General features: G+C 73.5%; 1 protein-coding gene and 19 non-coding genes across 20 annotated transcripts; 8 read left to right on the forward strand and 12 right to left on the reverse strand.

The window, feature by feature from the left end:
* The first annotated feature begins 21 nt into the window (after positions 1-21).
* On the forward strand, positions 22-6,519 carry LOC123928260 (nascent polypeptide-associated complex subunit alpha, muscle-specific form-like). Its single transcript, XM_045983340.1, has 8 exons — positions 22-90; positions 300-460; positions 791-962; positions 1,151-1,437; positions 1,762-3,105; positions 3,441-3,999; positions 4,166-4,321; positions 5,578-6,519. Exons 1-8 carry the CDS (start codon positions 22-24, stop codon positions 6,517-6,519), a joined length of 3,690 nt encoding a protein of 1,229 aa, XP_045839296.1.
* On the reverse strand, positions 1,548-1,619 carry TRNAE-CUC. The gene has a single exon. It is a non-coding gene; the product is annotated as a tRNA-Glu (tRNA).
* Positions 1,930-2,001, reverse strand: TRNAG-UCC. The gene has a single exon. It is a non-coding gene; the product is annotated as a tRNA-Gly (tRNA).
* TRNAD-GUC lies at positions 2,746-2,817 on the reverse strand. The gene has a single exon. It is a non-coding gene; the product is annotated as a tRNA-Asp (tRNA).
* On the forward strand, positions 3,331-3,413 carry TRNAL-CAG. Its single transcript has one exon. It is a non-coding gene; the product is annotated as a tRNA-Leu (tRNA).
* Positions 4,963-5,033, forward strand: TRNAG-GCC. The gene has a single exon. It is a non-coding gene; the product is annotated as a tRNA-Gly (tRNA).
* Positions 6,520-8,656: 2,137 nt separating the features above from the next.
* On the reverse strand, positions 8,657-8,728 carry TRNAE-CUC. The gene has a single exon. It is a non-coding gene; the product is annotated as a tRNA-Glu (tRNA).
* A 310-nt stretch (positions 8,729-9,038) lies between these two features.
* Positions 9,039-9,110, reverse strand: TRNAG-UCC. The gene has a single exon. It is a non-coding gene; the product is annotated as a tRNA-Gly (tRNA).
* A 744-nt stretch (positions 9,111-9,854) lies between these two features.
* Positions 9,855-9,926, reverse strand: TRNAD-GUC. The gene has a single exon. It is a non-coding gene; the product is annotated as a tRNA-Asp (tRNA).
* A 513-nt stretch (positions 9,927-10,439) lies between these two features.
* On the forward strand, positions 10,440-10,522 carry TRNAL-CAG. Its single transcript has one exon. It is a non-coding gene; the product is annotated as a tRNA-Leu (tRNA).
* A 1,549-nt stretch (positions 10,523-12,071) lies between these two features.
* Positions 12,072-12,142, forward strand: TRNAG-GCC. Its single transcript has one exon. It is a non-coding gene; the product is annotated as a tRNA-Gly (tRNA).
* A 3,618-nt stretch (positions 12,143-15,760) lies between these two features.
* Positions 15,761-15,832, reverse strand: TRNAE-CUC. Its single transcript has one exon. It is a non-coding gene; the product is annotated as a tRNA-Glu (tRNA).
* Positions 15,833-16,142: 310 nt separating this feature from the next.
* On the reverse strand, positions 16,143-16,214 carry TRNAG-UCC. Its single transcript has one exon. It is a non-coding gene; the product is annotated as a tRNA-Gly (tRNA).
* Positions 16,215-16,958: 744 nt separating this feature from the next.
* On the reverse strand, positions 16,959-17,030 carry TRNAD-GUC. The gene has a single exon. It is a non-coding gene; the product is annotated as a tRNA-Asp (tRNA).
* A 513-nt stretch (positions 17,031-17,543) lies between these two features.
* On the forward strand, positions 17,544-17,626 carry TRNAL-CAG. The gene has a single exon. It is a non-coding gene; the product is annotated as a tRNA-Leu (tRNA).
* A 1,543-nt stretch (positions 17,627-19,169) lies between these two features.
* TRNAG-GCC lies at positions 19,170-19,240 on the forward strand. Its single transcript has one exon. It is a non-coding gene; the product is annotated as a tRNA-Gly (tRNA).
* A 3,620-nt stretch (positions 19,241-22,860) lies between these two features.
* Positions 22,861-22,932, reverse strand: TRNAE-CUC. Its single transcript has one exon. It is a non-coding gene; the product is annotated as a tRNA-Glu (tRNA).
* A 310-nt stretch (positions 22,933-23,242) lies between these two features.
* TRNAG-UCC lies at positions 23,243-23,314 on the reverse strand. The gene has a single exon. It is a non-coding gene; the product is annotated as a tRNA-Gly (tRNA).
* A 744-nt stretch (positions 23,315-24,058) lies between these two features.
* On the reverse strand, positions 24,059-24,130 carry TRNAD-GUC. Its single transcript has one exon. It is a non-coding gene; the product is annotated as a tRNA-Asp (tRNA).
* Positions 24,131-24,643: 513 nt separating this feature from the next.
* On the forward strand, positions 24,644-24,726 carry TRNAL-CAG. Its single transcript has one exon. It is a non-coding gene; the product is annotated as a tRNA-Leu (tRNA).
* The last annotated feature ends 420 nt before the right edge of the window (positions 24,727-25,146 follow it).

Raw genomic sequence — 25,146 nt, forward strand, 5'->3', positions numbered from 1 at the left:
AGGTGCACACACGTGCCGGGCATGGAGCTGGGCAAGGGGCCCCTGCCGCCCCAAGCCTCTGCAGAGACCCTGCCCGAGTGGCCAGCCACGGTCTCCCCCGGGTCCCACCAGACCCACGGTTCCTCGCCCCGCTCCTCCCCCGTCAACACACACACCCGTGCTGCTCCCAGACCTCCCCTCTTTCTGGGATCCTTTTCACCCTGTGCCCTCACCCCCGTGGGAGGCCACCCAGGGCAGCCAACACCTTGATCCTGCCCTATCCCCCTCCGCCGCTGACTCGACCCCCCACCCCCACACAGCCACCCCCACGCGAGGGTGCAGAGGGGCCTTCCTGGGACGACGGGAAGGATCTGGGCGCTCACAGGGGCTCCTTCCCACCGCTGCCCCGACCTCATCCCGGTCCTGCGGGTGGGCTGCTGTGGCAGGTTGGGGCGGCGCACGGGCTGTCCGCTGGGGCTCTGTAGGAGACCGTCTCTGAGTGGACCGCAAACCCCCTGCGGACGAGGGGTGCGAGCGCTGGCGGGAAGGAGACTGTGCCCTGTGACTGAGCCGGAGGAGCATCCGCACAAGAGGACACCCCGGGGAACGGGGTGGAGAGAGGGGCGGAGGAGATCGGGGCTAGGTGTGCCCGAAGGCGCCCGTGGGAAAGACCGGAGGGGAAGACAGGTGTTGCAGGGAACACCCTGGCCACTTTGCCTTGGATTCAGGCGACTGGTGACGCGACTGGAAGGGCGGGTTGGCCCCAAGCCCACCCTGTGTGTGCGTCCGGTGTGCCTCCACCGCCTCGCAGCGGCAGGGCTGTTGGCTTCTCCCCGGCGGCCTTCTGCATCTCCCCGCTCGCCAACCTCCGCTGCCCGGGGGCCGGGCTACCCGGACGCGCCCAGATTCGCTTTGCCCACTCCACGTGCCGGGCGCCGCGGTGTGCCTCTCTGCTCCCATCCCGGCTGGAGCCCGCCACCCAGGTGACCCACACCCGCCGGCGCCGGGGAGACGCCGCCAGCCCCGGGGGTGGCCGGTGCTGTGGAAGCTGGCCCCAGCGGTGGCTGGCCCGAGGGTGGGGGGCGAGGGAGGGGACCAGGGGCTCCAGCAGGTGACCCGACTCCCACTCCCACCGCCCCCTCCTCTTCAAGGCACCCACGCCGCCAACTAGCACCTCAGGAAGCAGCAAGGGGTCGCTGGTCACGGGCGGCCCCGGTGTGCCGCGGGAGAGTCCAAGTCCCTGCGGTGGCCGTCCGTCCCGGCGTCTGTTGGGGGCCCCTCCGCGGGGACAGAGGCGGCCGCGGCCTCTGGGGTGGTGTCCGAGGGGCGAAGGGGGGGCGCGGGGGCAGGTGAGCGTCCAGGGGAGGCGCGGAAGTCCCACCCCACCTGCGAGGCCAAAAGGCTTGGCCTGGCCGACGCGACAGGGCAAGGCTCGGGCTGGACGGGGCGGCTGGCCTGGTGCGGGCGCCCTGGCCACGGGGCCAGGGAGAAGCCATGGAGCTTGGGCTAAAAGGGGGTGCGTGCCGATGCGCTGCGGAGGTGGGTAGGCCGAGAGGAAGAAGAAAGGCTTCCCTGACCGGGAATCGAACCCGGGCCGCGGCGGTGAGAGCGCCGAATCCTAACCACTAGACCACCAGGGAGCGTCGGGTGCCGCGCCTGGCCCGCACCCCCTGGACCCGGCGCCTCCATCCCACCCGCTCGCCTCTGCTTGGGCTCCGGGGCCCCTGCCTGGCCACCGCCAGCCACCCCCCCGCCCTGCCAATCCGCCTGCCCCGCTGGCAGCGCCCTCAAAACGCCGTGCGCCTCCTCCCCTGCCACCGGCGCTCAACCTGCGGACCCGCTCCGGCCGCCTCAGCACCGCAGCGCGCCGGCCTCGGGGGCGCTCCGGGCTCCCGGCTGCCATGGGGCCTGGCCACCGGGGCCCTGGAGACGCGCAAAAGGTTGGCCAGCTGCGTTGGCCGGGAATCGAACCCGGGTCAACTGCTTGGAAGGCAGCTATGCTCACCACTATACCACCAACGCTGCACAGCCCGGGCCGCCCCCAGACGCCGGCCCAGGGTTCGCCCCGGCGTCTGCACGCGGCTCTGGTCACCGCCTCGGCGGCCCAGCGCGCCGCGGCCCTGCCCCGACGACCCGCCGGTCCACAGCGCCGCGCAGCTGCTCGCGCCAGCAGAGGCCGCCCGGCGTCCCACCCGCGCCAGCCCCACGCGGCTGGGCGGCTCCCCGGGCCCGCCCGCCACCCGCCCTTGGGGGGCGCTCCGGGGACCACCCCCGCCCCCACCACGCCCCCTCTGCCGGCCGGGAATCCCCGTCCCCCGAGATCCGCCTCCCTCCCGCCACGCGCTCGCCCCGGCCCTTCTCCACAGGCTGCTGGGTGAGGCCACATCCCGCGCCCACGGAGGACCCCACCCAGCCGCGGCCCACCCGTCCCCCGCGTCCCGCCCCGTCCCGTCCTGTCCCCTCCATCCGTCCTCCGCCCCCGCCCCGCCCAGACCGGGCGGCGTCCAATAACCGGGGAGCCCGGGGTGGCCCGGGCACGACGGAAGGCCCTGGCTGGGCTGTGGCGAGCCCGCCGGCGCGCCGCCCCGACGCCGAGGAAGGCAAAAGGGTGGCGGTGGTCGACGGTGAGCAGGCCGGGCGGCCGTCGTGGCCCTGGCGGCCTCTGGCCGCACGCCGGAGGGAGGAGGACAAGGGCCCTGGCGGGGCAAGCGTTTGCGCGGAGCGGGGGCGGCGCCGGCGGCGCCCAAAAAGGGCGTCTCGCCTCGCCTCCCCGTCGGGGAATCGAATCCCGGTCTCCCGCGTGACAGGCGGGGATACTCACCACTATACTAACGAGGACGGCGGCGGCCGTCCGGCCGCCCGACCCCTCTCCGCCTGCCTGCCCACGCCTACCCCTGCCCTCGACGCCCTGCTTTCCACAGGCGCCCGCCGCGGGCCGCACCGGACCCGACCCCAAACCAACGTCGTCCGCCGTCCCAGCAGCCCCCCTGCCCGGCTCGGGACGGACCCCGGACCCGGACGCCGGCCCAACACTCCCAGCGCGCCACGGCCTCTGCCCTGCCGGGCGCGGATCGCGCGGGGAGAAGCCGCCCCACAGGACAAGCGAGGCTGCGACCAGGAGGACGGGCGCCCAGGAAGGGCAGAGGCCGAGGAGGGAGAGGGGGAGGAGCTGGGGGCGGCGGCGAGAGAGGCGGGCCCGACGCCGCCCTCTGGGCGCGCGCCGGGGGATGTGCGAGGGCGGCGGCGGCGGCGGCGCGCGTCCCGTCCCTGGCGCAGCCACACCGCCGCCAGCCAGCGGCAGCCTTCGCGCCGGGTCCCAGCCAGGCGAGCGGCGACGCGCCCAGCCCCGCCGTCAGGATGGCCGAGCGGTCTAAGGCGCTGCGTTCAGGTCGCAGTCTCCCCTGGAGGCGTGGGTTCGAATCCCACTCCTGACAGGCCCACCTTTTGGCCTGCCCTACCAGGGCACGGGACCCCGCGGGCCTGGGCCACGCCCTCCGGCAAGCCCTGTCCTTGCCTGGCGGGCCGCTGCGGCCCTACACCCCGGCGCAAGGGGCCCAGGACGGAGCTCGGACGCCTGGACCCTCCGGACCACAGGCTTGGCGCGCACACGCCCTCGTCCACCCTCTCGCGCGCCTCTCTCACCTGATCCCACAGCCGCAGGCCTGGGCAACTCCCTCCTCGCCCGCTTGCCGAGGGCTGCGTTCTTGCCCCTCCCACCGGCCCCTGCAGACCAGCGGCGTGCGCCAGTGCCGAAAGCCCTCCGCCCTCGCTTCTCCCGCCCACGGGTGCCCGCTGAACAGTGCTTCGCTCTCAGAGCCCTGCGCTTCCGCCACCAGGAGCACGGTGGGGGACGAGCACCCTGCCCTTCCCGCCCGGCCCCCGTTCCATTCTCGCCACACCCCACTCAGGTGGCCCGCGCTGCCCTGGACGCCTTACCCTGGCCACACCCGCCTGCCTCCGGCCGGGGACCCAGGCCGCCCAGCCATCTGCTCGCGGGCCCACCACACGGCCCTGCCTTGGGTGGGCCTGGCCCAGGAGTCCAACCCGGCATGAGTGCTCCGCCGAGCGCTGGGCGGAAGGAAGCCCTGCATCCCCAGGCCTCCCACCTGGGCGCCCCAAGCCCGGCCCCCCGGCCTGGACCCGAGGACCCCAGCGGCGCTCCCTCACCGCGCTCCCTGTCCGCCAGATAGCCAGCAGCCCCGAGCGGCCGAGGGCTCCTGCCTCTCCACCACCGGCCCGAGTTGGACCCCCAGGGAGAGCTGCGGGCCAGAGCTCAGACCCTCAGCGCTCCTCGGCCACGCTCGCGGCGCTCCGGGGCCTCCATCTCCTACACACGACACGCGTGCGGCGCGCACGAGCCCCCGCGGACACCCACCCAACCACCCCCACACACCCACCCACACTCACGCCACCCCATGGCACCCCACGTGTGCGCACACTCAACCGCAGCTCCGTTCCCCAGCCCCGCGGGATCGCGCCCACGCGGCACGGGCGGGAAAGCCATCCGCCAAAGGGCCTGTAGGTCCGGCGGAGAGTAGCCGCCCAAGGGAACGGCGGTGCTCAGCTGCACCTGCCCCAGATGATCGCCCGCGCTGGGTGGGGTTGGGGTTCTGGCCGGGCTTGGCCCTGGCGGCGGCCCTGGACCAGGGAGAAAAGGCAGGAGGAGCCTAGTCCGCCTCCGGGCGACTGTGCCTCGCTCGGCCCATCTCTGCCGCGGCCGCCGCTCCCAAGCGCTCTAGACGTGCGTGCAGCCTCCTCTCTGGACCACGCGGCCGCCTCCTGCTCCAGCGGAACAGGAGGCTCACACGACTGGCTCTGGCCCTGGTCCTGACCCCCGCCCTGGCCCTGGCCCTGGTCCTGACCGCCGCCCTGGCCCTGGCCCTGGCCCTGGCCCTGGCCCTGGCCCTGGCCCTGGCTCCGGTTCTGGCCCTGGCTCCGGCCCGGACCGCTGTTTGGAGCCGTCGGTTGACCACCGCCATCGGTGCATGGGTGGTTCAGTGGTAGAATTCTCGCCTGCCACGCGGGAGGCCCGGGTTCGATTCCCGGCCCATGCAGCACGCCGTCCCCTTTTGGCCCTGCAGCCCCAGCGCACAGAAGGGCTTCCTCTCTCCCCGGCTGGAGCCCGCTGGCCTCAGCCAGCTCGGCTCCTTCCCGGGAGCCCTGCCCCTGCCCCGACGCCCCTTCCCTTCCTCTCCGCTTCGCTGGCCCAGGGGACCAAACTCAACCCACACCCCAAGGCCCCGGGCCCGCCTACACGCTCTCCTTGCCCCTTTGCTCTTCAAGACCTCAGCACCCGGGGCCCTTCCGGCACTGCCGCCACGGCCCCCCCACCACCACACACCCACCCGCCCCGCAGCGCGCCCACGCGGGCGCCTCGCCCCACCTCCACGCCTTTCGCCACACTTGCTCGCTCCCTGCCTCACTCCACCCACGGCCCCAAGGTTCTCCTCTCTTGGCAAAACCAGGAGCCATGAACTTGCCACCCCTAGCGCTGATACATCCCATTCCCCCACAGGGACCCTCACAAACTCTCTTGGACGCACCCCCGGCAGCCGCCCCGCCCCCCCCCGCACCTCCCCCCCCCACCCCCGTCCCCAGCCCCCTGCGCTCTATATCCTGTCGCTGCCCCAGCGAGGCCCACTCCGCCGGGCTCCCAACCCGAAGACCACCGCCGGCACCAAGCTCCCCCTCCAGCACCGCCAACCTTCCCTTCTCGGCAACAGCAGCAGCCGTGGCAGTGGCGGCGGAGCCACCAAGCCCACCAGCGTGGCAGCGCCTGGACCGCTGCCAGCACCAGGGCCAGCACCCCTGCGGCCGCCGCCAACGCCACCACCGCCACCTACAGGACCAAGCCCACCGCCACCACACCGCCACGGGCTCCGTGGCCAACAGCACTCAATCCTTCACCATCACCGACGCCGTCACCGACGCCGTCACCAACTGGACCCCGTCCAGCTCCAGCGTATCGCCGCGGGCATCCGTGCCAACGGCGCCCAGTCCTCCATCGTCCGTTCGGCCACCCCGCGCCCCACCCTGTCCACCACCCATCCCCAGTACCAGCGGCGGCAGGACCTAGTCCACCATCGCCACGCCGGCTCCCGCACCGCCGCCCACAGCACTGCCTCCTTCACCGTCCCGCCGCCATCAGCAACACGACCGGGTCCACCGTGTGACCCGTGCAGCAGCATAGGCTTCGTCACCAACAGCACCGAAGTCCTCCTCCTCCTCCCACTCCACCGCCACCACCCCGGCACGGACAGCACGGCCCACGGTTCCGACGCTGGCCCCGTCCCCGCCACCGCCGAGGTCGCCGCCGCCGCCAGGACCATCGACACCACCACCACGGCAGCCCGCAGACCGTCACCGATGGACGGCAAAGGTCCACCACCACCGTCCTCACCCGGTCGCTCACACCCAGCAACACGAGGACCAGCGCGGCCTGCGCCGCCGCCCCTGCCAGCCCCTCCTGCCCCAACATCCCCACACCTGTCCCCGGCCTCCACGGCCCCTCCTAGCCACGTCCTGATCCGGGGGAAATGATCCAGCGTCGCCTTGGTGCCTTTGGCCTCTCGGAATCCCAACCCCAGGACGACCCCCGAGACGTGACCGGTCGTCCCGATGACAGGCGGTTGAGATCTCCAGGGGGCGGTGGATCTCCCCTCAGACGCGCCCCCCCCCCCCCCGACCACCGCTAGGCCTGGTCCCAGATGCGGTCCGCTCACTCTGTCTGTTGCCCTTGCCTGCCTGCCCGCCCGCCCGCCCGCTTCCCACCCACGCCCCTTGGACCCCAACCATGGGCCCCACGCCACCACCCAGCACGGTCCCAGCAAAGCACAGCAGAGCAGAGCAGAGCACAGCAGAGCAGTCTTTGCCGCCCCCCACACCTCCTCCTCCTGGGTCCTTCCCACCACGGGGGAGCCTCCAGCCCTCTCGCAGGGCACCGGGGCACGCTCCCCACCACTCGCCGCCCGCCTGCTGCTCCCGCCAGCCTCCGGTCTCCACCCGCCCCTTGTAGCCCCCACCCACCTCTCACCCTCAAGGCCGGCACTCGGTCTCCGCCTCCCACGGGATCCTCAGGCACACTCCGCCCCTCTGTGCCCTCCCCTCCCTCGCATCTCATTCTCCCGCACAGGTGCACACACGTGCCGGGCATGGAGCTGGGCAAGGGGCCCCTGCCGCCCCAAGCCTCTGCAGAGACCCTGCCCGAGTGGCCAGCCACGGTCTCCCCCGGGTCCCACCAGACCCACGGTTCCTCGCCCCGCTCCTCCCCCGTCAACACACACACCCGTGCTGCTCCCAGACCTCCCCTCTTTCTGGGATCCTTTTCACCCTGTGCCCTCACCCCCGTGGGAGGCCACCCAGGGCAGCCAACACCTTGATCCTGCCCTATCCCCCTCCGCCGCTGACTCGACCCCCCACCCCCACACAGCCACCCCCACGCGAGGGTGCAGAGGGGCCTTCCTGGGACGACGGGAAGGATCTGGGCGCTCACAGGGGCTCCTTCCCACCGCTGCCCCGACCTCATCCCGGTCCTGCGGGTGGGCTGCTGTGGCAGGTTGGGGCGGCGCACGGGCTGTCCGCTGGGGCTCTGTAGGAGACCGTCTCTGAGTGGACCGCAAACCCCCTGCGGACGAGGGGTGCGAGCGCTGGCGGGAAGGAGACTGTGCCCTGTGACTGAGCCGGAGGAGCATCCGCACAAGAGGACACCCCGGGGAACGGGGTGGAGAGAGGGGCGGAGGAGATCGGGGCTAGGTGTGCCCGAAGGCGCCCGTGGGAAAGACCGGAGGGGAAGACAGGTGTTGCAGGGAACACCCTGGCCACTTTGCCTTGGATTCAGGCGACTGGTGACGCGACTGGAAGGGCGGGTTGGCCCCAAGCCCACCCTGTGTGTGCGTCCGGTGTGCCTCCACCGCCTCGCAGCGGCAGGGCTGTTGGCTTCTCCCCGGCGGCCTTCTGCATCTCCCCGCTCGCCAACCTCCGCTGCCCGGGGGCCGGGCTACCCGGACGCACCCAGATTCGCTTTGCCCACTCCACGTGCCGGGCGCCGCGGTGTGCCTCTCTGCTCCCATCCCGGCTGGAGCCCGCCACCCAGGTGACCCACACCCGCCGGCGCCGGGGAGACGCCGCCAGCCCCGGGGGTGGCCGGTGCTGTGGAAGCTGGCCCCAGCGGTGGCTGGCCCGAGGGTGGGGGGCGAGGGAGGGGACCAGGGGCTCCAGCAGGTGACCCGACTCCCACTCCCACCGCCCCCTCCTCTTCAAGGCACCCACGCCGCCAACTAGCACCTCAGGAAGCAGCAAGGGGTCGCTGGTCACGGGCGGCCCCGGTGTGCCGCGGGAGAGTCCAAGTCCCTGCGGTGGCCGTCCGTCCCGGCGTCTGTTGGGGGCCCCTCCGCGGGGACAGAGGCGGCCGCGGCCTCTGGGGTGGTGTCCGAGGGGCGAAGGGGGGGCGCGGGGGCAGGTGAGCGTCCAGGGGAGGCGCGGAAGTCCCACCCCACCTGCGAGGCCAAAAGGCTTGGCCTGGCCGACGCGACAGGGCAAGGCTCGGGCTGGACGGGGCGGCTGGCCTGGTGCGGGCGCCCTGGCCACGGGGCCAGGGAGAAGCCATGGAGCTTGGGCTAAAAGGGGGTGCGTGCCGATGCGCTGCGGAGGTGGGTAGGCCGAGAGGAAGAAGAAAGGCTTCCCTGACCGGGAATCGAACCCGGGCCGCGGCGGTGAGAGCGCCGAATCCTAACCACTAGACCACCAGGGAGCGTCGGGTGCCGCGCCTGGCCCGCACCCCCTGGACCCGGCGCCTCCATCCCACCCGCTCGCCTCTGCTTGGGCTCCGGGGCCCCTGCCTGGCCACCGCCAGCCACCCCCCCGCCCTGCCAATCCGCCTGCCCCGCTGGCAGCGCCCTCAAAACGCCGTGCGCCTCCTCCCCTGCCACCGGCGCTCAACCTGCGGACCCGCTCCGGCCGCCTCAGCACCGCAGCGCGCCGGCCTCGGGGGCGCTCCGGGCTCCCGGCTGCCATGGGGCCTGGCCACCGGGGCCCTGGAGACGCGCAAAAGGTTGGCCAGCTGCGTTGGCCGGGAATCGAACCCGGGTCAACTGCTTGGAAGGCAGCTATGCTCACCACTATACCACCAACGCTGCACAGCCCGGGCCGCCCCCAGACGCCGGCCCAGGGTTCGCCCCGGCGTCTGCACGCGGCTCTGGTCACCGCCTCGGCGGCCCAGCGCGCCGCGGCCCTGCCCCGACGACCCGCCGGTCCACAGCGCCGCGCAGCTGCTCGCGCCAGCAGAGGCCGCCCGGCGTCCCACCCGCGCCAGCCCCACGCGGCTGGGCGGCTCCCCGGGCCCGCCCGCCACCCGCCCTTGGGGGGCGCTCCGGGGACCACCCCCGCCCCCACCACGCCCCCTCTGCCGGCCGGGAATCCCCGTCCCCCGAGATCCGCCTCCCTCCCGCCACGCGCTCGCCCCGGCCCTTCTCCACAGGCTGCTGGGTGAGGCCACATCCCGCGCCCACGGAGGACCCCACCCAGCCGCGGCCCACCCGTCCCCCGCGTCCCGCCCCGTCCCGTCCTGTCCCCTCCATCCGTCCTCCGCCCCCGCCCCGCCCAGACCGGGCGGCGTCCAATAACCGGGGAGCCCGGGGTGGCCCGGGCACGACGGAAGGCCCTGGCTGGGCTGTGGCGAGCCCGCCGGCGCGCCGCCCCGACGCCGAGGAAGGCAAAAGGGTGGCGGTGGTCGACGGTGAGCAGGCCGGGCGGCCGTCGTGGCCCTGGCGGCCTCTGGCCGCACGCCGGAGGGAGGAGGACAAGGGCCCTGGCGGGGCAAGCGTTTGCGCGGAGCGGGGGCGGCGCCGGCGGCGCCCAAAAAGGGCGTCTCGCCTCGCCTCCCCGTCGGGGAATCGAACCCCGGTCTCCCGCATGACAGGCGGGGATACTCACCACTATACTAACGAGGACGGCGGCGGCCGTCCGGCCGCCCGACCCCTCTCCGCCTGCCTGCCCACGCCTACCCCTGCCCTCGACGCCCTGCTTTCCACAGGCGCCCGCCGCGGGCCGCACCGGACCCGACCCCAAACCAACGTCGTCCGCCGTCGCAGCAGCCCCCCTGCCCGGCTCGGGACGGACCCCGGACCCGGACGCCGGCCCAACACTCCCAGCGCGCCACGGCCTCTGCCCTGCCGGGCGCGGATCGCGCGGGGAGAAGCCGCCCCACAGGACAAGCGAGGCTGCGACCAGGAGGACGGGCGCCCAGGAAGGGCAGAGGCCGAGGAGGGAGAGGGGGAGGAGCTGGGGGCGGCGGCGAGAGAGGCGGGCCCGACGCCGCCCTCTGGGCGCGCGCCGGGGGATGTGCGAGGGCGGCGGCGGCGGCGGCGCGCGTCCCGTCCCTGGCGCAGCCACACCGCCGCCAGCCAGCGGCAGCCTTCGCGCCGGGTCCCAGCCAGGCGAGCGGCGACGCGCCCAGCCCCGCCGTCAGGATGGCCGAGCGGTCTAAGGCGCTGCGTTCAGGTCGCAGTCTCCCCTGGAGGCGTGGGTTCGAATCCCACTCCTGACAGGCCCACCTTTTGGCCTGCCCTACCAGGGCACGGGACCCCGCGGGCCTGGGCCACGCCCTCCGGCAAGCCCTGTCCTTGCCTGGCGGGCCGCTGCGGCCCTACACCCCGGCGCAAGGGGCCCAGGACGGAGCTCGGACGCCTGGACCCTCCGGACCACAGGCTTGGCGCGCACACGCCCTCGTCCACCCTCTCGCGCGCCTCTCTCACCTGATCCCACAGCCGCAGGCCTGGGCAACTCCCTCCTCGCCCGCTTGCCGAGGGCTGCGTTCTTGCCCCTCCCACCGGCCCCTGCAGACCAGCGGCGTGCGCCAGTGCCGAAAGCCCTCCGCCCTCGCTTCTCCCGCCCACGGGTGCCCGCTGAACAGTGCTTCGCTCTCAGAGCCCTGCGCTTCCGCCACCAGGAGCACGGTGGGGGACGAGCACCCTGCCCTTCCCGCCCGGCCCCCGTTCCATTCTCGCCACACCCCACTCAGGTGGCCCGCGCTGCCCTGGACGCCTTACCCTGGCCACACCCGCCTGCCTCCGGCCGGGGACCCAGGCCGCCCAGCCATCTGCTCGCGGGCCCACCACACGGCCCTGCCTTGGGTGGGCCTGGCCCAGGAGTCCAACCCGGCATGAGTGCTCCGCCGAGCGCTGGGCGGAAGGAAGCCCTGCATCCCCAGGCCTCCCACCTGGGCGCCCCAAGCCCGGCCCCCCGGCCTGGACCCGAGGACCCCAGCGGCGCTCCCTCACCGCGCTCCCTGTCCGCCAGATAGCCAGCAGCCCCGAGCGGCCGAGGGCTCCTGCCTCTCCACCACCGGCCCGAGTTGGACCCCCAGGGAGAGCTGCGGGCCAGAGCTCAGACCCTCAGCGCTCCTCGGCCACGCTCGCGGCGCTCCGGGGCCTCCATCTCCTACACACGACACGCGTGCGGCGCGCACGAGCCCCCGCGGACACCCACCCAACCACCCCCACACACCCACCCACACTCACGCCACCCCATGGCACCCCACGTGTGCGCACACTCAACCGCAGCTCCGTTCCCCAGCCCCGCGGGATCGCGCCCACGCGGCACGGGCGGGAAAGCCATCCGCCAAAGGGCCTGTGGGTCCGGCGGAGAGTAGCCGCCCAAGGGAACGGCGGTGCTCAGCTGCACCTGCCCCAGATGATCGCCCGCGCTGGGTGGGGTTGGGGTTCTGGCCGGGCTTGGCCCTGGCGGCGGCCCTGGACCAGGGAGAAAAGGCAGGAGGAGCCTAGTCCGCCTCCGGGCGACTGTGCCTCGCTCGGCCCATCTCTGCCGCGGCCGCCGCTCCCAAGCGCTCTAGACGTGCGTGCAGCCTCCTCTCTGGACCACGCGGCCGCCTCCTGCTCCAGCGGAACAGGAGGCTCACACGACTGGCTCTGGCCCTGGTCCTGACCCCCGCCCTGGCCCTGGCCCTGGTCCTGACCGCCGCCCTGGCCCTGGCCCTGGCCCTGGCCCTGGCCCTGGCCCTGGCCCTGGCTCCGGTTCTGGCCCTGGCTCCGGCCCGGACCGCTGTTTGGAGCCGTCGGTTGACCACCGCCATCGGTGCATGGGTGGTTCAGTGGTAGAATTCTCGCCTGCCACGCGGGAGGCCCGGGTTCGATTCCCGGCCCATGCAGCACGCCGTCCCCTTTTGGCCCTGCAGCCCCAGCGCACAGAAGGGCTTCCTCTCTCCCGGGCTGGAGCCCGCTGGCCTCAGCCAGCTCGGCTCCTTCCCGGGAGCCCTGCCCCTGCCCCGACGCCCCTTCCCTTCCTCTCCGCTTCGCAGGCCCAGGGGACCAAACTCAACCCACACCCCAAGGCCCCGGGCCCGCCTACACGCTCTCCTTGCCCCTTTGCTCTTCAAGACCTCAGCACCCGGGGCCCTTCCGGCACTGCCGCCACGGCCCCCCCACCACCACACACCCACCCGCCCCGCAGCGCGCCCACGCGGGCGCCTCGCCCCACCTCCACGCCTTTCGCCACACTTGCTCGCTCCCTGCCTCACTCCACCCACGGCCCCAAGGTTCTCCTCTCTTGGCACAACCAGGAGCCATGAACTTGCCACTCCTAGCGCTGATACATCCCATTCCCCCACAGGGACCCTCACAAACTCTCTTGGACGCACCCCCGGCAGCCGCCCCGCCCCCCCCGCACCTCCCCCCCCACCCCCGTCCCCAGCCCCCTGCGCTCTATATCCTGTCGCTGCCCCAGCGAGGCCCACTCCGCCGGGCTCCCAACCCGAAGACCACCGCCGGCACCAAGCTCCCCCTCCAGCACCGCCAACCTTCCCTTCTCGGCAACAGCAGCAGCCGTGGCAGTGGCGGCGGAGCCACCAAGCCCACCAGCGTGGCAGCGCCTGGACCGCTGCCAGCACCAGGGCCAGCACCCCTGCGGCCGCCGCCAACGCCACCACCGCCACCTGCAGGACCAAGCCCACCGCCACCACACCGCCACGGGCTCCGTGGCCAACAGCACTCAAGTCCTTCACCATCACCGATGCCGTCACCGACGCCGTCACCAACTGGACCCCGTCGAGCTCCAGCGTATCGCCGCAGGCATCCGTGCCAACGGCGCCCAGTCCTCCACCGTCCGTTCGGCCACCCCGCGCCCCACCCAGTCCACCACCCATCCCCAGTACCAGCGGCGGCAGGACCTAGACCACCATCGCCACGCCGGCTCCCGCACCGCCGCCCACAGCACTGCCTCCTTCACCGTCCCGCCGCCATCAGCAGCACGACCGGGTCCACCGTGTGACCCGTGCAGCAGCATGGGCTTCGTCACCAACAGCACCGAAGTCCTTCTCCTCCTCCCACTCCACCGCCACCACCCCGGCACGGACAGCACGGCCCACGGTTCCGACGCCGGCCCCGTCCCCGCCACCGCCGAGGTCGCCGCCGCCGCCAGGACCATCGACACCACCACCACGGCAGCTCGCGGACCGTCACCGATGGACGGCAAAGGTCCACCACTACCGTCCTCACCCGGTCGCTCACACCCAGCAACACGAGGACCAGCGCGGCCTGCGCCACCGCCCCTGCCAGCCCCTCCTGCCCCAACATCCCCACACCTGTCCCCGGCCTCCACGGCCCCTCCTAGCCACGTCCTGATCCGGGGGAAATGATCCAGCGTCGCCTTGGTGCCTTTGGCCTCTCGGAATCCCAACCCCAGGACGACCCCCGAGACGTGACCTGTCGTCCCGATGACAGGCGGTTGAGATCTCCAGGGGGCGGTGGATCTCCCCTCAGACGCGCCCCCCCACCCACCACCGCTAGGCCTGGTCCCAGATGCGGTCTGCTCACTCTGTCTGTTGCCCTTGCCTGCCTGCCCGCCCGCCCGCCCGCTTCCCACCCACGCCCCTTGGACCCCACCCATGGGCCCCACGCCACCACCCAGCACGGTCCCAGCAAAGCACAGCAGAGCAGAGCAGAGCACAGCAGAGCAGTCTTTGCCGCCCCCCACACCTCCTCCTCCTGGGTCCTTCCCACCACGGGGGAGCTTCCAGCCCTCTCGCAGGGCACCGGGGCACGCTCCCCACCACTCGCCGCCGGCCTGCTGCTCCCGCCAGCCTCCGGTCTCCACCCGCCCCTTGTAGCCCCCACCCACCTCTCACCCTCAAGGCCGGCACTCGGTCTCCGCCTCCCACGGGATCCTCAGGCACACTCCGCCCCTCTGTGCCCTCCCCTCCCTCGCATCTCATTCTCCTGCACAGGTGCACACACGTGCCGGGCAAGGAGGTGGGCAAGGGGACCCTGCCGCCCCAAGCCTCTGCAGAGACCCTGCCCGAGTGGCCAGCCACGGTCTCCCCCGGGTCCCACCAGACCCACGGTTCCTTGCCCCGCTCCTCCCCCGTCAACACACACACCCGTGCTGCTCCCAGACCTCCCCTCTTTCTGGGATCCTTTTCACCCTGTGCCCTCACCCCCGTGGGAGGCCACCCAGGGCAGCCAACACCTTGATCCTGCCCTATCCCCCTCCGCCGCTGACTCGACCCCCCACCCCCACACAGCCACCCCCACGCGAGGGTGCAGAGGGGCCTTCCTGGGACGACGGGAAGGATCTGGGCGCTCACAGGGGCTCCTTCCCACCGCTGCCCCGACCTCATCCCGGTCCTGCGGGTGGGCTGCTGTGGCAGGTTGGGGCGGCGCACGGGCTGTCCGCTGGGGCTCTGTAGGAGACCGTCTCTGAGTGGACCGCAAACCCCCTGCGGACGAGGGGTGCGAGCGCTGGCGGGAAGGAGACTGTGCCCTGTGACTGAGCCGGAGGAGCATCCGCACAAGAGGACACCCCGGGGAACGGGGTGGAGAGAGGGGCGGAGGAGATCGGGGCTAGGTGTGCCCGAAGGCGCCCGTGGGAAAGACCGGAGGGGAAGACAGGTGTTGCAGGGAACACCCTGGCCACTTTGCCTTGGATTCAGGCGACTGGTGACGCGACTGGAAGGGCGGGTTGGCCCCAAGCCCACCCTGTGTGTGCGTCCGGTGTGCCTGCACCGCCTCGCAGCGGCAGGGCTGTTGGCTTCTCCCCGGCGGCCTTCTGCATCTCCCCGCTCGCCAACCTCCGCTGCCCGGGGGCCGGGCTACCCGGACGCGCCCAGATTCGCTTTGCCCACTCCACGTGCCGGGCGCCGCGGTGTGCCTCTCTGCTCCCATCCCGGCTGGAGCCCGCCACCCAGGTGACCCACACCCGCCGGCGCCGGGGAGACGCCGCCAGCCCCGGGGGTGGCCGGTGCTGTGGAAGCTGGCCCCAGCGGTGGCTGGCCCGAGGGTGGGGGGCGAGGGAGGGGACCAGGGGCTCCAGCAGGTGACCCGACTCCCACTCCCACCGCCCCCTCCTCTTCAAGGCACCCACGCCGCCAACTAGCACCTCAGGAAGCAGCAAGGGGTCGCTGGTCACGGGCGGCCCCGGTGTGCCGCGGGAGAGTCCAAGTCCCTGCGGTGGCCGTCCGTCCCGGCGTCTGTTGGGGGCCCCTCCGCGGGGACAGAGGCGGCCGCGGCCTCTGGGGTGGTGTCCGAGGGGCGAAGGGGGGGCGCGGGGGCAGGTGAGCGTCCAGGGGAGGCGCGGAAGTCCCACCCCACCTGCGAGGCCAAAAGGCTTGGCCTGGCCGACGCGACAGGGCAAGGCTCGGGCTGGACGGGGCGGCTGGCCTGGTGCGGGCGCCCTGGCCACGGGGCCAGGGAGAAGCCATGGAGCTTGGGCTAAAAGGGGGTGCGTGCCGATGCGCTGCGGAGGTGGGTAGGCCGAGAGGAAGAAGAAAGGCTTCCCTGACCGGGAATCGAACCCGGGCCGCGGCGGTGAGAGCGCCGAATCCTAACCACTAGACCACCAGGGAGCGTCGGGTGCCGCGCCTGGCCCGCACCCCCTGGACCCGGCGCCTCCATCCCACCCGCTCGCCTCTGCTTGGGCTCCGGGGCCCCTGCCTGGCCACCGCCAGCCACCCCCCCGCCCTGCCAATCCGCCTGCCCCGCTGGCAGCGCCCTCAAAACGCCGTGCGCCTCCTCCCCTGCCACCGGCGCTCAACCTGCGGACCCGCTCCGGCCGCCTCAGCACCGCAGCGCGCCGGCCTCGGGGGCGCTCCGGGCTCCCGGCTGCCATGGGGCCTGGCCACCGGGGCCCTGGAGACGCGCAAAAGGTTGGCCAGCTGCGTTGGCCGGGAATCGAACCCGGGTCAACTGCTTGGAAGGCAGCTATGCTCACCACTATACCACCAACGCTGCACAGCCCGGGCCGCCCCCAGACGCCGGCCCAGGGTTCGCCCCGGCGTCTGCACGCGGCTCTGGTCACCGCCTCGGCGGCCCAGCGCGCCGCGGCCCTGCCCCGACGACCCGCCGGTCCACAGCGCCGCGCAGCTGCTCGCGCCAGCAGAGGCCGCCCGGCGTCCCACCCGCGCCAGCCCCACGCGGCTGGGCGGCTCCCCGGGCCCGCCCGCCACCCGCCCTTGGGGGGCGCTCCGGGGACCACCCCCGCCCCCACCACGCCCCCTCTGCCGGCCGGGAATCCCCGTCCCCCGAGATCCGCCTCCCTCCCGCCACGCGCTCGCCCCGGCCCTTCTCCACAGGCTGCTGGGTGAGGCCACATCCCGCGCCCACGGAGGACCCCACCCAGCCGCGGCCCACCCGTCCCCCGCGTCCCGCCCCGTCCCGTCCTGTCCCCTCCATCCGTCCTCCGCCCCCGCCCCGCCCAGACCGGGCGGCGTCCAATAACCGGGGAGCCCGGGGTGGCCCGGGCACGACGGAAGGCCCTGGCTGGGCTGTGGCGAGCCCGCCGGCGCGCCGCCCCGACGCCGAGGAAGGCAAAAGGGTGGCGGTGGTCGACGGTAAGCAGGCCGGGCGGCCGTCGTGGCCCTGGCGGCCTCTGGCCGCACGCCGGAGGGAGGAGGACAAGGGCCCTGGCGGGGCAAGCGTTTGCGCGGAGCGGGGGCGGCGCCGGCGGCGCCCAAAAAGGGCGTCTCGCCTCGCCTCCCCGTCGGGGAATCGAACCCCGGTCTCCCGCGTGACAGGCGGGGATACTCACCACTATACTAACGAGGACGGCGGCGGCCGTCCGGCCGCCCGACCCCTCTCCGCCTGCCTGCCCACGCCTACCCCTGCCCTCGACGCCCTGCTTTCCACAGGCGCCCGCCGCGGGCCGCACCGGACCCGACCCCAAACCAACGTCGTCCGCCGTCGCAGCAGCCCCCCTGCCCGGCTCGGGACGGACCCCGGACCCGGACGCCGGCCCAACACTCCCAGCGCGCCACGGCCTCTGCCCTGCCGGGCGCGGATCGCGCGGGGAGAAGCCGCCCCACAGGACAAGCGAGGCTGCGACCAGGAGGACGGGCGCCCAGGAAGGGCAGAGGCCGAGGAGGGAGAGGGGGAGGAGCTGGGGGCGGCGGCGAGAGAGGCGGGCCCGACGCCGCCCTCTGGGCGCGCGCCGGGGGATGTGCGAGGGCGGCGGCGGCGGCGGCGCGCGTCCCGTCCCTGGCGCAGCCACACCGCCGCCAGCCAGCGGCAGCCTTCGCGCCGGGTCCCAGCCAGGCGAGCGGCGACGCGCCCAGCCCCGCCGTCAGGATGGCCGAGCGGTCTAAGGCGCTGCGTTCAGGTCGCAGTCTCCCCTGGAGGCGTGGGTTCGAATCCCACTCCTGACAGGCCCACCTTTTGGCCTGCCCTACCAGGGCACGGGACCCCGCGGGCCTGGGCCACGCCCTCCGGCAAGCCCTGTCCTTGCCTGGCGGGCCGCTGCGGCCCTACACCCCGGCGCAAGGGGCCCAGGACGGAGCTCGGACGCCTGGACCCTCCGGACCACAGGCTTGGCGCGCACACGCCCTCGTCCACCCTCTCGCGCGCCTCTCTCACCTGATCCCACAGCCGCAGGCCTGGGCAACTCCCTCCTCGCCCGCTTGCCGAGGGCTGCGTTCTTGCCCCTCCCACCGGCCCCTGCAGACCAGCGGCGTGCGCCAGTGCCGAAAGCCCTCCGCCCTCGCTTCTCCCGCCCACGGGTGCCCGCTGAACAGTGCTTCGCTCTCAGAGCCCTGCGCTTCCGCCACCAGGAGCACGGTGGGGGACGAGCACCCTGCCCTTCCCGCCCGGCCCCCGTTCCATTCTCGCCACACCCCACTCAGGTGGCCCGCGCTGCCCTGGACGCCTTACCCTGGCCACACCCGCCTGCCTCCGGCCGGGGACCCAGGCCGCCCAGCCATCTGCTCGCGGGCCCACCACACGGCCCTGCCTTGGGTGGGCCTGGCCCAGGAGTCCAACCCGGCATGAGTGCTCCGCCGAGCGCTGGGCGGAAGGAAGCCCTGCATCCCCAGGCCTCCCACCTGGGCGCCCCAAGCCCGGCCCCCCGGCCTGGACCCGAGGACCCCAGCGGCGCTCCCTCACCGCGCTCCCTGTCCGCCAGATAGCCAGCAGCCCCGAGCGGCCGAGGGCTCCTGCCTCTCCACCACCGGCCCGAGTTGGACCCCCAGGGAGAGCTGCGGGCCAGAGCTCAGACCCTCAGCGCTCCTCGGCCACGCTCGCGGCGCTCCGGGGCCTCCATCTCCTACACACGACACGCGTGCGGCGCGCACGAGCCCCCGCGGACACCCACCCAACCACCCCCACACACCCACCCACACTCACGCCACCCCATGGCACCCCACGTGTGCGCACACTCAACCGCAGCTCCGTTCCCCAGCCCCGCGGGATCGCGCCCACGCGGCACGGGCGGGAAAGCCATCCGCCAAAGGGCCTGTGGGTCCGGCGGAGAGTAGCCGCCCAAGGGAACGGCGGTGCTCAGCTGCACCTGCCCCAGATGATCGCCCGCGCTGGGTGGGGTTGGGGTTCTGGCCGGGCTTGGCCCTGGCGGCGGCCCTGGACCAGGGAGAAAAGGCAGGAGGAGCCTAGTCCGCCTCCGGGCGACTGTGCCTCGCTCGGCCCATCTCTGCCGCGGCCGCCGCTCCCAAGCGCTCTAGACGTGCGTGCAGCCTCCTCTCTGGACCACGCGGCCGCCTCCTGCTCCAGCGGAACAGGAGGCTCACACGACTGGCTCTGGCCCTGGTCCTGACCCCCGCCCTGGCCCTGGCCCTGGTCCTGACCGCCGCCCTGGCCCTGGCCCTGGCCCTGGCCCTGGCCCTGGCCCTGGCTCCGGTTCTGGCCCTGGCTCCGGCCCGGACCGCTGTTTGGAGCCGTCGGTTGACCACCGCCATCGGTGCATGGGTGGTTCAGTGGTAGAATTCTCGCCTGCCACGCGGGAGGCCCAGGTTCGATTCCCGGCCCATGCAGCACGCCGTCCCCTTTTGGCCCTGCAGCCCCAGCGCACAGAAGGGCTTCCTCTCTCCCGGGCTGGAGCCCGCTGGCCTCAGCCAGCTCGGCTCCTTCCCGGGAGCCCTGCCCCTGCCCCGACGCCCCTTCCCTTCCTCTCCGCTTCGCAGGCCCAGGGGACCAAACTCAACCCACACCCCAAGGCCCCGGGCCCGCCTACACGCTCTCCTTGCCCCTTTGCTCTTCAAGACCTCAGCACCCGGGGCCCTTCCGGCACTGCCGCCACGGCCCCCCCACCACCACACACCCACCCGCCCCGCAGCGCGCCCACGCGGGCGCCTCGCCCCACCTCCACGCCTTTCGCCACACTTGCTCGCTCCCTGCCTCACTCCACCCACGGCCCCAAGGTTCTCCTCTCTTGGCAAAACCAGGAGCCATGAACTTGCCACCCCTAGCGCTGATACATCCCATTCCCCCACAGGGACCCTCACAAACTCTCTTGGACGCACCCCCGGCAGCCGCCCCGCCCCCCCCCGCACCTCCCCCCCCCCACCCCCGTCCCCAGCCCCCTGCGCTCTATATCCTGTCGCTGCCCCAGCGAGGCCCACTCCGCCGGGCTCCCAACCCGAAGACCACCGCCGGCACCAAGCTCCCCCTCCAGCACCGCCAACCTTCCCTTCTCGGCAACAGCAGCAGCCGTGGCAGTGGCGGCGGAGCCACCAAGCCCACCAGCGTGGCAGCGCCTGGACCGCTGCCAGCACCAGGGCCAGCACCCCTGCGGCCGCCGCCAACGCCACCACCGCCACCTACAGGACCAAGCCCACCGCCACCACACCGCCACGGGCTCCGTGGCCAACAGCACTCAATCCTTCACCATCACCGACGCCGTCACCGACGCCGTCACCAACTGGACCCCGTCCAGCTCCAGCGTATCGCCGCGGGCATCCGTGCCAACGGCGCCCAGTCCTCCATCGTCCGTTCGGCCACCCCGCGCCCCACCCTGTCCACCACCCATCCCCAGTACCAGCGGCGGCAGGACCTAGTCCACCATCGCCACGCCGGCTCCCGCACCGCCGCCCACAGCACTGCCTCCTTCACCGTCCCGCCGCCATCAGCAACACGACCGGGTCCACCGTGTGACCCGTGCAGCAGCATAGGCTTCGTCACCAACAGCACCGAAGTCCTCCTCCTCCTCCCACTCCACCGCCACCACCCCGGCACGGACAGCACGGCCCACGGTTCCGACGCTGGCCCCGTCCCCGCCACCGCCGAGGTCGCCGCCGCCGCCAGGACCATCGACACCACCACCACGGCAGCCCGCAGACCGTCACCGATGGACGGCAAAGGTCCACCACCACCGTCCTCACCCGGTCGCTCACACCCAGCAACACGAGGACCAGCGCGGCCTGCGCCGCCGCCCCTGCCAGCCCCTCCTGCCCCAACATCCCCACACCTGTCCCCGGCCTCCACGGCCCCTCCTAGCCACGTCCTGATCCGGGGGAAATGATCCAGCGTCGCCTTGGTGCCTTTGGCCTCTCGGAATCCCAACCCCAGGACGACCCCCGAGACGTGACCGGTCGTCCCGATGACAGGCGGTTGAGATCTCCAGGGGGCGGTGGATCTCCCCTCAGACGCGCCCCCCCCCCGACCACCGCTAGGCCTGGTCCCAGATGCGGTCCGCTCACTCTGTCTGTTGCCCTTGCCTGCCTGCCCGCCCGCCCGCCCGCTTCCCACCCACGCCCCTTGGACCCCAACCATGGGCCCCACGCCACCACCCAGCACGGTCCCAGCAAAGCACAGCAGAGCAGAGCAGAGCACAGCAGAGCAGTCTTTGCCGCCCCCCACACCTCCTCCTCCTGGGTCCTTCCCACCACGGGGGAGCCTCCAGCCCTCTCGCAGGGCACCGGGGCACGCTCCCCACCACTCGCCGCCCGCCTGCTGCTCCCGCCAGCCTCCGGTCTCCACCCGCCCCTTGTAGCCCCCACCCACCTCTCACCCTCAAGGCCGGCACTCGGTCTCCGCCTCCCACGGGATCCTCAGGCACACTCCGCCCCTCTGTGCCCTCCCCTCCCTCGCATCTCATTCTCCCGCACAGGTGCACACACGTGCCGGGCATGGAGCTGGGCAAGGGGCCCCTCCCGCCCCAAGCCTCTGCAGAGACCCTGCCCGAGTGGCCAGCCACGGTCTCCCCCGGGTCCCACCAGACCCACGGTTCCTCGCCCCGCTCCTCCCCCGTCAACACACACACCCGTGCTGCTCCCAGACCTCCCCTCTTTCTGGGATCCTTTTCACCCTGTGCCCTCACCCCCGTGGGAGGCCACCCAGGGCAGCCAACACCTTGATCCTGCCCTATCCCCCTCCGCCGCTGACTCGACCCCCCACCCCCACACAGCCACCCCCACGCGAGGGTGCAGAGGGGCCTTCCTGGGACGACGGGAAGGATCTGGGCGCTCACAGGGGCTCCTTCCCACCGCTGCCCCGACCTCATCCCGGTCCTGCGGGTGGGCTGCTGTGGCAGGTTGGGGCGGCGCACGGGCTGTCCGCTGGGGCTCTGTAGGAGACCGTCTCTGAGTGGACCGCAAACCCCCTGCGGACGAGGGGTGCGAGCGCTGGCGGGAAGGAGACTGTGCCCTGTGACTGAGCCGGAGGAGCATCCGCACAAGAGGACACCCCGGGGAACGGGGTGGAGAGAGGGGCGGAGGAGATCGGGGCTAGGTGTGCCCGAAGGCGCCCGTGGGAAAGACCGGAGGGGAAGACAGGTGTTGCAGGGAACACCCTGGCCACTTTGCCTTGGATTCAGGCGACTGGTGACGCGACTGGAAGGGCGGGTTGGCCCCAAGCCCACCCTGTGTGTGCGTCCGGTGTGCCTCCACCGCCTCGCAGCGGCAGGGCTGTTGGCTTCTCCCCGGCGGCCTTCTGCATCTCCCCGCTCGCCAACCTCCGCTGCCCGGGGGCCGGGCTACCCGGACGCGCCCAGATTCGCTTTGCCCACTCCACGTGCCGGGCGCCGCGGTGTGCCTCTCTGCTCCCATCCCGGCTGGAGCCCGCCACCCAGGTGACCCACACCCGCCGGCGCCGGGGAGACGCCGCCAGCCCCGGGGGTGGCCGGTGCTGTGGAAGCTGGCCCCAGCGGTGGCTGGCCCGAGGGTGGGGGGCGAGGGAGGGGACCAGGGGCTCCAGCAGGTGACCCGACTCCCACTCCCACCGCCCCCTCCTCTTCAAGGCACCCACGCCGCCAACTAGCACCTCAGGAAGCAGCAAGGGGTCGCTGGTCACGGGCGGCCCCGGTGTGCCGCGGGAGAGTCCAAGTCCCTGCGGTGGCCGTCCGTCCCGGCGTCTGTTGGGGGCCCCTCCGCGGGGACAGAGGCGGCCGCGGCCTCTGGGGTGGTGTCCGAGGGGCGAAGGGGGGGCGCGGGGGCAGGTGAGCGTCCAGGGGAGGCGCGGAAGTCCCACCCCACCTGCGAGGCCAAAAGGCTTGGCCTGGCCGACGCGACAGGGCAAGGCTCGGGCTGGACGGGGCGGCTGGCCTGGTGCGGGCGCCCTGGCCACGGGGCCAGGGAGAAGCCATGGAGCTTGGGCTAAAAGGGGGTGCGTGCCGATGCGCTGCGGAGGTGGGTAGGCCGAGAGGAAGAAGAAAGGCTTCCCTGACCGGGAATCGAACCCGGGCCGCGGCGGTGAGAGCGCCGAATCCTAACCACTAGACCACCAGGGAGCGTCGGGTGCCGCGCCTGGCCCGCACCCCCTGGACCCGGCGCCTCCATCCCACCCGCTCGCCTCTGCTTGGGCTCCGGGGCCCCTGCCTGGCCACCGCCAGCCACCCCCCCGCCCTGCCAATCCGCCTGCCCCGCTGGCAGCGCCCTCAAAACGCCGTGCGCCTCCTCCCCTGCCACCGGCGCTCAACCTGCGGACCCGCTCCGGCCGCCTCAGCACCGCAGCGCGCCGGCCTCGGGGGCGCTCCGGGCTCCCGGCTGCCATGGGGCCTGGCCACCGGGGCCCTGGAGACGCGCAAAAGGTTGGCCAGCTGCGTTGGCCGGGAATCGAACCCGGGTCAACTGCTTGGAAGGCAGCTATGCTCACCACTATACCACCAACGCTGCACAGCCCGGGCCGCCCCCAGACGCCGGCCCAGGGTTCGCCCCGGCGTCTGCACGCGGCTCTGGTCACCGCCTCGGCGGCCCAGCGCGCCGCGGCCCTGCCCCGACGACCCGCCGGTCCACAGCGCCGCGCAGCTGCTCGCGCCAGCAGAGGCCGCCCGGCGTCCCACCCGCGCCAGCCCCACGCGGCTGGGCGGCTCCCCGGGCCCGCCCGCCACCCGCCCTTGGGGGGCGCTCCGGGGACCACCCCCGCCCCCACCACGCCCCCTCTGCCGGCCGGGAAACCCCGTCCCCCGAGATCCGCCTCCCTCCCGCCACGCGCTCGCCCCGGCCCTTCTCCACAGGCTGCTGGGTGAGGCCACATCCCGCGCCCACGGAGGACCCCACCCAGCCGCGGCCCACCCGTCCCCCGCGTCCCGCCCCGTCCCGTCCGGTCCCCTCCATCCGTCCTCCGCCCCCGCCCCGCCCAGACCGGGCGGCGTCCAATAACCGGGGAGCCCGGGGTGGCCCGGGCACGACGGAAGGCCCTGGCTGGGCTGTGGCGAGCCCGCCGGCGCGCCGCCCCGACGCCGAGGAAGGCAAAAGGGTGGCGGTGGTCGACGGTGAGCAGGCCGGGCGGCCGTCGTGGCCCTGGCGGCCTCTGGCCGCACGCCGGAGGGAGGAGGACAAGGGCCCTGGCGGGGCAAGCGTTTGCGCGGAGCGGGGGCGGCGCCGGCGGCGCCCAAAAAGGGCGTCTCGCCTCGCCTCCCCGTCGGGGAATCGAACCCCGGTCTCCCGCGTGACAGGCGGGGATACTCACCACTATACTAACGAGGACGGCGGCGGCCGTCCGGCCGCCCGACCCCTCTCCGCCTGCCTGCCCACGCCTACCCCTGCCCTCGACGCCCTGCTTTCCACAGGCGCCCGCCGCGGGCCGCACCGGACCCGACCCCAAACCAACGTCGTCCGCCGTCCCAGCAGCCCCCCTGCCCGGCTCGGGACGGACCCCGGACCCGGACGCCGGCCCAACACTCCCAGCGCGCCACGGCCTCTGCCCTGCCGGGCGCGGATCGCGCGGGGAGAAGCCGCCCCACAGGACAAGCGAGGCTGCGACCAGGAGGACGGGCGCCCAGGAAGGGCAGAGGCCGAGGAGGGAGAGGGGGAGGAGCTGGGGGCGGCGGCGAGAGAGGCGGGCCCGACGCCGCCCTCTGGGCGCGCGCCGGGGGATGTGCGAGGGCGGCGGCGGCGGCGGCGCGCGTCCCGTCCCTGGCGCAGCCACACCGCCGCCAGCCAGCGGCAGCCTTCGCGCCGGGTCCCAGCCAGGCGAGCGGCGACGCGCCCAGCCCCGCCGTCAGGATGGCCGAGCGGTCTAAGGCGCTGCGTTCAGGTCGCAGTCTCCCCTGGAGGCGTGGGTTCGAATCCCACTCCTGACAGGCCCACCTTTTGGCCTGCCCTACCAGGGCACGGGACCCCGCGGGCCTGGGCCACGCCCTCCGGCAAGCCCTGTCCTTGCCTGGCGGGCCGCTGCGGCCCTACACCCCGGCGCAAGGGGCCCAGGACGGAGCTCGGACGCCTGGACCCTCCGGACCACAGGCTTGGCGCGCACACGCCCTCGTCCACCCTCTCGCGCGCCTCTCTCACCTGATCCCACAGCCGCAGGCCTGGGCAACTCCCTCCTCGCCCGCTTGCCGAGGGCTGCGTTCTTGCCCCTCCCACCGGCCCCTGCAGACCAGCGGCGTGCGCCAGTGCCGAAAGCCCTCCGCCCTCGCTTCTCCCGCCCACGGGTGCCCGCTGAACAGTGCTTCGCTCTCAGAGCCCTGCGCTTCCGCCACCAGGAGCACGGTGGGGGACGA

Source organism: Meles meles, chromosome 17, assembly GCF_922984935.1.
Source record: "Meles meles chromosome 17, mMelMel3.1 paternal haplotype, whole genome shotgun sequence".
In the NCBI taxonomy this organism is placed as follows: Eukaryota; Metazoa; Chordata; class Mammalia; order Carnivora; family Mustelidae; genus Meles; species Meles meles.